The sequence below is a fragment of the Poecilia reticulata genome, linkage group LG9 (genome assembly GCF_000633615.1).
Source record: "Poecilia reticulata strain Guanapo linkage group LG9, Guppy_female_1.0+MT, whole genome shotgun sequence".
In the NCBI taxonomy this organism is placed as follows: Eukaryota; Metazoa; Chordata; class Actinopteri; order Cyprinodontiformes; family Poeciliidae; genus Poecilia; species Poecilia reticulata.
Window position 1 is genome coordinate 1,569,769 of NC_024339.1, and position 13,276 is coordinate 1,583,044.

The following is a 13,276-nucleotide window of genomic DNA, read 5'->3' on the forward strand; positions in this document are numbered from 1 at the left end:
GTTGGCCAGGCCACGCCCCTCCTTCTCAACATTTACACTCACATGTGAAAATGGCAGCTAACGGATGCACAATTATACAACTGATACAAGAAGAGTGTAGAAAGAAGTTTCTGGATGGCAAGTCAACAACTTAACACTTGTGTTTTACTGTAGAGGAAAACCAGCTGACCAAACATGGCGGAGCTCCACTTGGTTTGCCAGGTAACAGGCTGGACTACACTGGGGTTGCTAGGTGAGGAGCAGCCCCTCCTGCTCCTCACCTGATTGGTGACATTAACTTATTGTTGATGTTAACTTATTGCTAAAAACCACAGCTGGATGGTTTCTTTAACCCTTGTGTTTACACATGGGGTCCAGCCGACCCCACAGCCGTATCACTTGTATCAGTTGCCTCAGTCCTCACACGTTTCCCTCAGTCCTCACACGTTTCCCTCAGTCCTCACACGTTTCCCTCAGTCCTCACACGTTTCCCTCAGTCCTCACACGTTTCCCTCAGTCCTCVCACGTTTCCCTCAGTCCTCGCACGCAAAAGAAAAGGGTTAAGCTCTTGGGCTGTTTTTCAGAAGCAGTCGAAAGTACAAAAAGGTGCAAATTGTGTTTTCCATAATACGTCCCATTTAAATTTGCAGCATGTAAAAGTACAGGTTTTTACTTGCTTGTTAAAACAGTCACAGACTTACTGTGAAAAAGATCGATCTCCTCCAGCTCCTGCCTGTGGTCCTACAGCCATCTGCAGAGATGCACCACTCCAGGACAGAAACAGCCTATCAGAGGCAGGAGGAGGGACTTCATGCTGTCAATCAAGCATGAGCAAAAACGGAACCAAAAAATTTGACTACTTGTACTTAATTTATGATTTTTTTAAGGTGGGCAATTTCTCCACAGGATGATTTGAAATGCATTTCCACCCTTAATAAATGCAATATCCATTTGAAAACTGGCTTTTATCAGAATTATGTCTGATATTAATCTGATTAATTTAATCTGAAACATGAAAGTAGGACATGTATGGGATGTGAGGTGGGTTTTCTTCTCCGTGTCATCAAGCAGAATTATTTTCCTTGCAAAAATCATCAGTTAAATCATGACTTTCTGGTGTGTTTTGCATACATTAGTCCCATTAACAGTCACAGCAGCAAATATTAAATTACAGAATCTTGGGTTTGAGTAGAACAGGTCTGGGCGTTCCTCTGGGTGAGTCCATTTGCTTCCCTGTGCTCCTCGTTTGCCATGAGTTATCTCTGTTAATAAAGGTCGGCTAACGGAGCTGGATGAGGCCGGAGCTGCTGCCTCCAGATGTGTGCTGCTGCAGTTCTGATCTCTGCTTACCGTTTTATGAAGCAGTTCATCCTGCCGGTTGAATGCAACAGGAGTTGCTCTTGGTAACGAGCTTGATGGTGTGCTTTTTATATTTTATTGAATGCACATCCCTTCATGTTATCACCATCATGCAGACCTGTGTAATGTGTACGTAGTAGTTTGCTCTATTTTTTGTCCTTTGTGAGGCATCTGGGGACCTTCTTGGCCCTGAACACAAAGAGCAGCTACGGCATGAGTGAATCCTCTGGACTTACTGAAGCTGGTCAGTACCTCAGACGGGGAGACAGGGAGCATGTTCCAGCTTTATGCAGATCAAATATTATCGATGATAAACCATGTCTTTTTTTTTTGTTTTAGCAGACATGTTTCACATCAGCATGTAACTTGTGAACCTGAAGTTGATCCAGCTCACACCTCTAATCGGCTTTTATTGATCGGCCTCGGGCTTAACAAACTCCTGGCTCCGTTTAGTCTCTGTTGGTGTCAGCTCTTTTCAGCACGAGCCAGCGCTCCGTGTTTGAGTCATCGGGTGAGAAGAGATCACAACAGCTCAGATGTTTGAGTGTTACTGCTGTCACAAGAGACTCCACCCACTTCCTTCAGAAGCATGTCGTTTACAGAACTTGGCCGACTTTAGCAGGCAGAATTCAAAACGCGATTTTATTTAAGCTAATGAGCTCGTTATCTTAGCGTTCTTTATGAACTTCAGTCTTGGCCATTAGATTATACATACTGGCATGTAGAATTTGCATTTTATGCAACACTTGAAATACAACATCTGATCAAATATTTTGCCACTGTGATGGTGCACACATTAATATTACAAAGACACTTGTGAAAAGTGTTGTTGCACACTGTATTTGGTGTATAAATATAAAATGTAATGTTTGTTATTGGTTTCACAATCGGTGACTGTATGATGTTTTTATGTCATGATGTAAAGCACTTTGAACTGAAATGTACTGTCAAAATAAACTTGATCGACTTGATTGTTTTGTGAACGTATTATTACTGAAGAAATCAGATGCAGTTGCAGCAGGTGGATATTTTTGGTTCCTCAAAAATATTGGTAGAAATATACAGTAGCTATCGGGAAAACGGCTGTAAAAAACCAAAACTGGCCACACGGAAGCTCTGATGAAAAGTGACATTAATGTGCAAAATATGTTTCTAAGCTTCACTTAATTTCTTTATTTTGAGCCACTTTAGAAGATACAGCTKGTTACATGTTTACAGGACTGCAGGRGTTCACCAGCTTACAAAGAAATACAGTTTCTAATGTTTACTGTAGAGTGATATTAATTAAAAGAGACACAATGTGATGTAAAAAGTCCTAAAAATTAAAGTCAAACATTGATTTGCATAAGAGCAGCAACCTCCTGGTGACCCCTGGAGCCTATGGATGGCTGGATGGATGTAACTGTGACTTTGTTCAACTTAGTCTTTATAAAAGTCTAAAGAATAAATAAATAAACACCTTAAACTGCAACAGTTGTCTTAAACCTACTTTTGCTAATTGTTCTGAGCCCATCTTGGGTGCTAATGCCATTTAAATGTCAGCTGAAAATCCATACTTTTTAAATGAAAATGCTTTTCTCCTGGCTTGGTGACATTTTAAGGGCATATTCGTCGTGACTGGAGGCGGCTAAGTTAAAGCCAAAGAACAAAAGTCGTTCATTAAGGAAGAATCCTACGAAAGGCTCTGGTTCAGAGCAGACACGATCTCTCTAACGTCAACATTTATTTCTAAAACTTCTGCTCAGTTTTCAGAACGGCATCCTCTGTTTTTGTGTCAGCAGCTTTGAGARTAAAATGTAACATCTGACCAAATGTTGCGTCCAAGTCTTGCCTTGTGATTGGGATTAATCGTGTAATGAGGATTGTTGTACAACCGTATTGAAAACTATTGAGAAAGTGGCTCAGTTATTAATACTTGAGGCATATTGTTAATAAAAAATGAACCTGTTTTCAGGAAAAGTTTCTAAAAGCTGGAGTCAGTCTGTCACTCTGCCCCAGGGCAGCTGTGGCTACAGTGTAGCTCACCACCATCAGTGTGTGAACGTGTGAATGACTGCAGCACTCAGACTCAAAGCCCTGTGCTGTACATCTGCAGGACATGTAAAGATCAGTTTCTGAAATCTTTTTGGAGTTTTCTGCTACAACAATCTGTGACCCCTAGTAAAACTTTACTCYTCAGGACTTCAGAATCACATATCTACCTGCTCTACTTCTGCTCTTATGGATCAGATGTCAGCTGCAATAGTTTTGGTACGATTTTATTTGGAGATCTCCTGTTGGAGACAGGAGCAAACAAATGACGACCAGAGTTAGAGCACTGGCTGGAATACGCCTCTGAAAATCAATCTTTGTTCCTTCTTACAGCAGCTTGGTTCATAATCAGATTATKTCCCATCCATTTGTTCACAAAGCAGAATATCTTCACTATATGTGGGAACTTTGAAGAACTTCCATCCAATCACTGGGAGCAGAAGCACATAGGCGCCGGAACAATGGAGCAAATGTTCCCTCATTTTAAAAGCTGGAGGAGAAATATCGTGATTTTGCTCCTCTATTTTGTGACTACAAATGGTTATACTTTRTGAGCTCATAACTTCAAAATACACATAAATATTTGATCAATTTAAGTTCCACCTCCGTTCACCTCTGAGATGGTTTATTCATCTGGTTTACAAAATGAAATCCGTTTCATCTTGATGAAACAAGTAGAGGAATTTTTCATGSATCTGTCTCTCATTTAAAACTTTGCACGGCAGAAAACTTTGCACAGATTTACACTGAAATGAAAAAAAAATGAAGCTTCAGCCAAAAAACAAAATTTGATAATTTSTTACGTAATCGAATTGTTTGTCAAACTTATTTTATGCACTTTTGTTTAACTTGACAACTGAATAAACGTATATTTACAAGAATAAACTTGACTTTATTACTAGTAACAMATTAACTCATTTTTTACAGTTTTCCAGTAAATATTTTGTAACAATACCTGATTATCTTTTTAAATATACTCATTAAATCATCAATCAGAAATAGTAATAACAAGACTCATTAGTTTTGTCCAAACCTCTGAAGAGTCTGTTCACTTAAAAGTCTTGTCTTTTTCACAAGTTGTGTGATAGATGATTTTTACACCTGGGGAGGACATTCTGGTCAAATATAAAATCGTTTTATTTATTTTTTTATTCAGCAGTCTGCAAGTGCAAGTAGTTCTATTTCTTTTCTGCTTTGCTCTCACCTTTTTTACATAATCTGGCGCCCATGGGTGCATAAGTGACAGAGAAACATAGTTCCTCACAGTAAAAACTCTGTGTCCTCACAATATGAAGTTTGTCACTGTAAGAGTAGAAATCACACTTGGGATGGTTCTTATGATTCAATAAGAAGTGTGTGGAAGRTTTGTAAAAATATATGTCAGAATTTCTCATCCTTTTAGTTGGTCCAGTCATTGTGAGAAAAGGTAGCAAAACATCCCATTCYACAAATATTACATGGAATATATGTGATCATGTAGTGCACTAGATAAAAAAAGATATTTTTTGCAGGTTCCTTTTGAGTCAAAGAAAGACACAATATGGCTGATACTTAGTCGAGGAGAAAATCTTCAACCATGAATCAGAAACAGATGAAAACTGTTTCTGCGGTTTAAATAAACTTTGGTTTATAGCAGATTTTGCTTGCGCAAAAGTTAAAATTGCAATGGTGACAGAAGAACATAATATGTGACTGAGCAAGACAAAACCAGGAACAAGTTTCCTTGTTTACAGATTCAGAACGCGTGGATTTTAAGCTTTCTCATTATGTCAAACACACAAATAMAAAAAAATAAAAATAAATAATGGAGAAGAAAGGACATTTGAATGTCCAGGAAGTGAGAAAACTGCCCTAAAAGTTTCAGGACCGGGTAGCTGATCAGGTTTGAACCCAAACCCAAACCTGATCAGTTGGTTTCAAAGAGGCAGTATTAAGAAAGTTTGACCTTTTTTGAGCTTTACATCATGTCACAATGAAATCAAAAACATATCTGGAGTGTTGCTTTTGATTCTCTCATTTATATTTGAGGAATAATTTAATCTCCCGTGCCAACCATCCAGCTGTGCAAAACGAATAGTGGAATCAAACGCTGCTTTCCCCAAGCAGCTCCTCCACRGAGCCGCACACAGAACTCATTCACTCAACTCCTCCAGACTAGTGGCAGCAGCAATTGCCAAACACCTGGTGGAAATGTGTGTCTGCTTATCTCATTATATAAACTACTTCTCAGTGTAATGCTCCTATGAACGGCTGCAAACGGCTGAAAGGAGAAGCATTGTGGTGATGATGCGGAGGGTTGGAAAGAGCAGAAGCTTCTTAAAGAGACAGAGACAAAATTGCAAAGTCAGATATCTTTTAAGTCATGTTTGATATATGCAACATTTTAATAACAACTGAATTTAACATAGTTACTTGATTGGAATAAAATGGCAATGAGTGTCTGAAAAATACATGATACATTACTTAGCATTAACCCCAACCTGTCAACAGGTGCACAGACAAAAGTGAGCTTTACTCTGGCTTATCTAGCTTTTTTTCCATTTTTCAAGGACCTAGATTTTGCCATTTCTGTCTCCAGCAGTCACTTAGTGAGCAGAGTGATCCACCAGTCCATCACTCATACCCAGGGTTAACGTTAGAGAAACCAGTTACTCCACCAGTCATGGAGTCCACAGGGAGAACTCACCATGCYTGGAGAGAGCATGGAAACTCTCTGTAGATAAACCGCAGGGTTTTTGGTATTTACTGTTGCTAAGTTACGTTCTTTTCATAGATGCCAAAAGAAGATTAGGCTTAGGGGAGAGGTTTACATGCAAAACAATATATATTTTTTTTCATAATAGAAAGTTTACATGTCTATTTTGTAACTTCACAAAATCTCAGAAAGAARCTTATAAAACAAAATAAAAAAACAAGAATTTGAGGGCTTAAGCTCAGTATTTCAGTAGAACCTGCAGACACTGATTCAAAGACGCATCGAGGGAATGGAGAATTTTATGTAGCACTAAACTTGAGGTCACTACGCTTCCTGCTGGTGAATTATAAAACACTTCTCACTTCATATATCATAAGATCACCTCCTCTCGCTCTGTGAGTTGTGTCATTATTACACCGGATGAAATGTGTCTGGCTCTGGATTCCAGCTCATGCAGTATGTTATTGCATACCTGCATTATTCATGGAGACAATCATTAATTGCTCGACTGTGAGTGCCTTTACCAACTACAAATCGTCTTTGCAGGAGGAAACATCGGATGGTTGCTGAACATGTAATGTCTGAAAGCATGTGCTGTGTGTTTGTTCAGGTCTCACCTCTTGTTTGTTTTTGGATTATCGCCTGAAGCGCCAAAATGTCATTACAGCAAAGTAAAGAACGATGACGAATAAAACAACAAATACGGATATTGACGCCGTTATTGGTTATCAAATCTATCGGCCTCGGAAGAAATGAGATTTAATTAGCTGTCCAATATAACCTGGATTTTAATTAACCGGATCTGCCTAATCGAAACGGCACACAAACATCTTAATTAAAGTTGTTTTATCAGTAGAGTTGAAAAGACCACTTATTATTATTTTTTTTCCAGCTCTGTGAAATGGCTGGAAGCACAAAGAAAAGAGGCCAAAGATGGAAAGAACTGTCTGGTTGACTGGTAATGAGGACAGYGCTGCTGACGGGAGGCGCTGAATGCAATACGCTATGGATTAGTGTCAAGATGGCTTTTCGGGGTCTGCTAACATTCACGCTGCATTTTCAGGGGATATGATGTCTTCATGCTTACACTGCTGCTCGCAGCTTTAGGCCGCCCCGCTCGCAGCGCCGAGAATCTAATTTATAACCGTGGGCGTTCCAGTCCATATATTACTCTGTCCAAGTTTGCTTTGGTTTATGTTTGGGGCGACAAAACCATGGCGATAAATCCAGCTGATGTAAATAATATGTAAATACGTGTGGCAGCAAGATACACTGCGTGATCATCGCTCCAAAAATAGACGCTCTGTTGTTTTTTCAGAAACAAAACACATTTATGAGAGAGAATTTATTGGGTTTCCACGCACACACACACACACGCACGCACGCACAACACCCGCGCACACCCCCACACACACACACGCACGCACACACCCGCGCACACACTCACACGCACGCACATGCAAACAGGCCGGTCTGTCAGGAACTCCCATCTCTCCATGGTTCGCTCCTGGGCTGTTGCATGGTTAAGATAAGAAAAACTCCAGAGGACAATCTAATCTGGGTATTTCAATCTTATTTCTGAAAAGTCAAGAAAAGACTCACTTGTTAGTTTTGCTAAAGGAAATAACTCAGAATTGTGCTTCTTGTGTTGATGGAGGAAAGTGTAAATGGCCTTGCAAGAGCCTTTCCTTCAATGAGGAGCTCAAGTAGTGGAAGAAAAACTCCAATGAATCCTTCAAATAATGTGCAGAACGGCCACATCCACTTTAGTTGTGACCAGGATGAGTAAGGGTCAGGGTCAGAAGGAGGTCAAAGCTACTTCTTCACATTTCTGATTTTTAGAGCTTATTTAACCTCATGCTGTTTCCTAGAAGTCAGAATGTTAATGTCAGGCTTAAGGTGTTAGTTTGGAAAAACGAGTTGGATTTTATACTAAACAAAACTGATGCTTTATTTTTCTAAAACGTTTGCTTTAAACATTTWGTCTTTGTGAAGGAGCTCTTATCATTAATATCACACCATCCACACCAGATATTTATGCCTAAATCTTAATCCTTTYGTAGTTTATAGCATGCTGCTGATGATTATGGGGATCTCATTCAACATAAATAATCAAACATGAACCTCCAGTCCCAGACAAAGCASCACAGACTCTGGTGCAGAAACATCCACATCACATTTACAGATAACGGTTCTCTCTGTGCTTTTCCAGAATCCCAAGGCCTTAGAAACAACTTGGTGAYTATTTCCAGACTGAAATATCGACATTGATTTCTTCTCTCTTYCTAAATGTATTTACATCAGGGTATGATAAATAAGGCTATATTTCAACAAAAGGTATAGATAGGATTTAAATTAATTCATTATTTAAAACAGCATTTTGTATTTACTGAGGTCAACTTAGTATGACACAGAAATGTGTCTACAATCTGACAAAACTGAGAAAAAGCAAATTCAGAAGGAATCGTTAGCTCATATGTTTCCAGAGACATTAGCAGAGGGGACTCGAGTCACATGACTTGGACTTTCTTTTGGCTACATAGATTATGAACTTTCAAATAAAAAACGAACTGCAACTTGCAAAACATGCAAGAAGAGAATATCGGATGGAGATGCCACGACGTCCAACTTTGTCCGGCATTTGAAGCTTCACAAAGATGGAAGGTGGCACTTTTCTTTTGCTGTAAGATAGTTGACTTTAGCTAACTTCGTGTTAGCATGTGTACTCCGGGCTACGTTGGTGATACCGCTTAGCCTTCACTTGTACTCTATGATTTGCCATAAATCCAGTACTTCAAATGCCTCCACAAATATTKTGTTACCGTGTTATTAGCTCAGGAAGCCGGTGGATAGTGAGCGGGAACAGAAAGCAGGTTCTGTATCTGACCTGGGAGAGGAGGGGGGGTGGGGACTCCACCAGTTCCATCACAGGATGGTTCGTGTTTTTCATTGAATGTCCAGTTTAATAGAACTGCGCAATAAAGAGGTCCAATTTAAAAATGATTTTTATACTTTGTGTTCAGCTGCACATGTTCTATAATTTGAGATAAATACAGATTTTCAAAAGAACAAATGGTCTAGTATTTACATTTTACGTATAATTGCAAATTATAAAAAAAGAACAAAAAAGACTAAGTGACTTGAAGTTAAAAGTTCCTGACTTGGGACTTGACTCGAATTTTGCCTTTCTTGACTTGAGACTTRACTCGAACTTGAGGACAAAGACTTGAGACTTGCAAAACAGTGACTTGGTCCCACCTCTGGATATTATTAGTAAGGTTTCAAATATTGAACTCATCCAAGAGTAAAWTAACTGGGATTTCATAGAGCTGATTAAGACATTAATGGTTTATGATTCCTGTATAAAATCAGACGGCTGACAGAATCACGATCCATATCAAGGCCAAGAATCTTAGTTAACAGAAAATCCMACCTGGCTGCTGCAGCCAGTATCTAAAACCCAACCGGGTTTTTCCATCCCAACATTTTCAGTCTGGTGTGACCTGCTAACTGGGCTGGAGGCTATAAAGAGATGGTCAGTGATTTATCACCAGGAATGAGGAGAAATGGCTTCAGGTGTGACACACCCATCACCAACCTGAACTTCTGGTCAGAAAAACTCCACAGGCTGAATTGTTGAAGGAGTAAAGACATTTTGTTCCTCTGTCAGATCATCAGTGGAGGTTTATAAAGCCTCCATTCCCTGGTTGAAGGCACACTGCTTCCAGTGAGTCCTGCAGCTGCTGGCGCTTTGATTCTTAATCACAAGGTAAGATTTGACTTAAAACTGGAAAATGTCAACCTATAGTTGCATTTTTTGATATAGTAAGATTTAAACTTAAAAAATGGAATAGTAAGTTTAGATCTTACTAAAAGCTTTTAGTGTTCATATTTATTAAAATGTGGCAATTTTACTTCAGCAGATTGTTGAAAATATTTCAGAAAAACTGAGTTTTTCTGAAAACTGAGATATGCAGTCATATCTCAGAGTAACTGAATGTTTCCTATTTTCATACAGATGAAATTCATCCTTTATACTTTGTTCCTTTGTGGATTCGTCCTTGAAATCAATGTGAGTGAAAAYCTCCTCTTCAACTTGTGGTTTGAATATMTGTTGYTAAAAACGTCATTTAGCAACTAGAAAGTSTGCATTTCCTATGAAAATGCAAGTGTGAATGCTGGATGCTTTGGGTGAAAATGGCAAAAGCCTTTGAAGCCAACTGCTGAAGACTTGCAGAAAGGTAAGAAATAGTCCATGCAGTGTGAAAAACCTGTGCAAAAGTCAAAATTATCTAAAAAGCTAAAACTAGCTAAAATACTAAAGATAGCATGTAGGATACCACTAGCCTGCTGGGTTACAKTAATATATTCCATGCAATGTAAAGAAAAAACAAAAAAACATGTTAAACCTAAAATGTGAAAAGTACAAAAACGTTCCGCTGTTCCTTCTGATAAAAACGATGGGTGAATGAAATCCAAACCTTTTATGGTTCCTAAGATATCAGCGTTTGTTTGGAGGCATCGTTTAGCACAATGACTACAGAAAATATGCTGCATGCAGCACGAAGAAAGCGATGTCAAAAGCTCAAATTGTCCCCAGGTGTCAAACAGCACAAAAGCTGTTTGAAGTTCAACTGCCCAACTTCAAAATGGCCGCTGCCTTGTGGCCTCCATGACAGCCTTGAAACTGGATGATTGATTGCCATTAATAGGCAGGACCTAAAATATCCACTGTTTCCTCTATGGTGTGAAAAATGAATAAAAAGCTGAATATTATAAAAAGTATGAAGGTTATGAATACCAAGAGATATAGCCAGCATTAGGAGAGCAAGYTGAATAGTATAAAAGTTGAATGGTGAAAATAGCACAAAGTATGCAGGAGAAGAAGTGCAGCAAAATTTATGGAGCAATCAGAAAAGTGGAACTAAGTAGTGTGAATTATAGTTTTCTTGTCATTCCGTTATTAACCAGATTTTAATTTGATGCTTACAGCTCCAAGAAGCTTGAAGTAAAAATCCTCTGTTGTTTCCATTTGTGATTAATTTTGTTTTTTTGTTTGTTTGTTTTTGTTTTTTYTTAACAGGCAGAACGTGGTTTCCAAAGATCAAACGGTAATGTTGCAGGTTGTAGTATGAAGACAAGCTTATTGGATATAAAATTATAAAACAAATGTTGTTATAGATCAGGAATGGTTGAACTTTTAAGTGTCTTGATGGATATGAATCTGATCTGAATCTCTCGTATGACAGCTCTTGAATGGATCAATCAGAACGAATCCATTGTGGCATGTGAGGAATCAGCGGTTCAGATATTGTGTGGTAAGGTCACTGGTTTTACTGGTCGGTTCTGGAGCATTACACCATGAATACATTCAGGTTTCCAACATTTCCTCTTCCCTCTACCAGCAGGACGTTGGCCTATATCTGTGATCAGTGCTACATATGGACGCAGCGACCAGACGACGTGCTCCGATGGGATACCTGACGACCAGACTAAGAATACTGATTGTGCTACGAATGCAGATTTAGTGTTTCAGAGGTACAGAGCTTCAGTCTTTCTCAAAGGAAAGACTGAAGCTTTCCTTCAGTCTTGGATAATAAATCCAAGAAACWCCAAATCACGATTTCTAGGAAACTGACTTTGATCTGAATCCACAGATGCGAAAGGGAATCGATGTGCTTYGTCTTGGCCAGTAGCTCTTTGTTCGGAGATCCCTGTGTTGGGACCTATAAGTACCTGGAAGTGAAATATGTTTGCCAATGTGAGTTTGTGGTCTAACTACCCTAAAATATTTCTAAAATTCAAGAACAAAATTGAAAAGCAATGATGTCACATTTTCTTTTTCAGGTGATTTAAATTTCCTTCCATTATCTTAAGAAAACACCATCAGTAACAGCTTTATTTACCATGTTTTTAACCTGATTAACAAWCCCAGATATTCAATTGGCAAATTAATTAACTGAAATATGTTTTTGTTTTTTTACAGATTCTAAATTTATACATATTTGCAAGGTTCCATTTTTTATTTTTCATTTTCATTCATATTTAGTCTTTTATATGTATTTATTTTATTAATTAATTTGTTTATTATTGTTTTTTGATTCCTCTAATTTTGTCTTTTTTTTTCTTTTTAAATAAAAAAAGTTAGCATCACAGAATAAATGTTCAACTCTTGGAGTTTGGTTGCTATGGCGATCCTGTGGATCAGGTTTTGGCCAAACTGTAGCCTGGTTAAACTTTTCCCTCATCAGCTTCAATGTTCCAGTCCAGCTCAGTAACACAGTCAGTAGCACTAATGCTTGCAGCAACAAGGTCCTGGGTTTGAATCCTATCCTGGGTCTTTCTGCCTTTATTTAGAAACAATACATTTAATTTTTGCACCAAAGTGAGAAACCCAGCCCTGACTCTTCAGAGGCCTTGTTGCAGGTTTAGAACTAGTGATATTTTATTTTCTGATATCTGAATGCATTCTGCTGAAATTATATTGTCAATATTTTCCAGATCCACTTCCACATAATGGACCCTGAAGCSACCATCAGATCTGCTGTGCTGAGGATGAAATGCATCACAATCAGTAACATCTACAGACGTTGTGATGCACTGACGTGCAGCTTCATCTCTCCTCAGTGTCCATCAGTTTTCTTAGCATTTTATTTGTTTTTCTTCTCCAATCTTCATCCTTTTTGGCCTTTATTTCAACTTTTCCTCAATAAACCTGACTTGCATTTACATTTTGCTCAGTTTGCCTTTGTTCGCTACAAACAGCCTGATGGGGACAGAAACTTTGACAAACTCCTTCCAAACTATGAAGGGAGTTTAAAAACTGCTTCCAGTCTGAACAGRAAGGAACTGGTGGATGAAGTTGGTTGAATGTCTGTGAGAACGCTGTCYGCTGTCATCTGGATGAGTTCAAGATGGCCGCCAACCAGAAGTGACACCGTTATTATGTTTTATTGTTCATACACAAAAACTGGCAATTTTATTTTTGCCAAACTTTGCATATACTTTTACGCCACAGATCTTAATATTTAATATGGTCATGGTTGGCTGAGGTTTGTGGGGCTTATTTACAAAAATGGAAAATTGCTTCATCTGACCTCCAAACTTTAAAAAAAATCCTAAAACATCACACACTCATTCAAATGAGCTCAGATTTTAATTAACATTGTATACACTCTATATATGACCATATCTTCATACACCTCACTCTAG

At 38.6% G+C, this 13,276-nt stretch overlaps 1 protein-coding gene across 2 annotated transcripts; it reads left to right on the forward strand.

The window, feature by feature from the left end:
* Positions 1–9,746: 9,746 nt before the first annotated feature.
* LOC103469562 (L-rhamnose-binding lectin CSL3-like) lies at positions 9,747–12,776 on the forward strand. 2 transcript variants are annotated; one of them, XM_017306643.1, is made up of 7 exons: positions 9,747–9,833; positions 10,083–10,136; positions 11,148–11,175; positions 11,314–11,382; positions 11,470–11,602; positions 11,722–11,825; positions 12,566–12,776. In XM_017306643.1, exons 2-7 carry the CDS (start codon positions 10,083–10,085, stop codon positions 12,589–12,591), a joined length of 414 nt encoding a protein of 137 aa, XP_017162132.1. In that variant the 5' UTR covers positions 9,747–9,833; the 3' UTR covers positions 12,592–12,776. The 2 variants fall into 2 exon arrangements, with proteins under 2 accessions (XP_017162132.1, XP_008415535.1); XM_008417313.2 differs by having other exon boundaries at positions 11,473–11,602.
* The last annotated feature ends 500 nt before the right edge of the window (positions 12,777–13,276 follow it).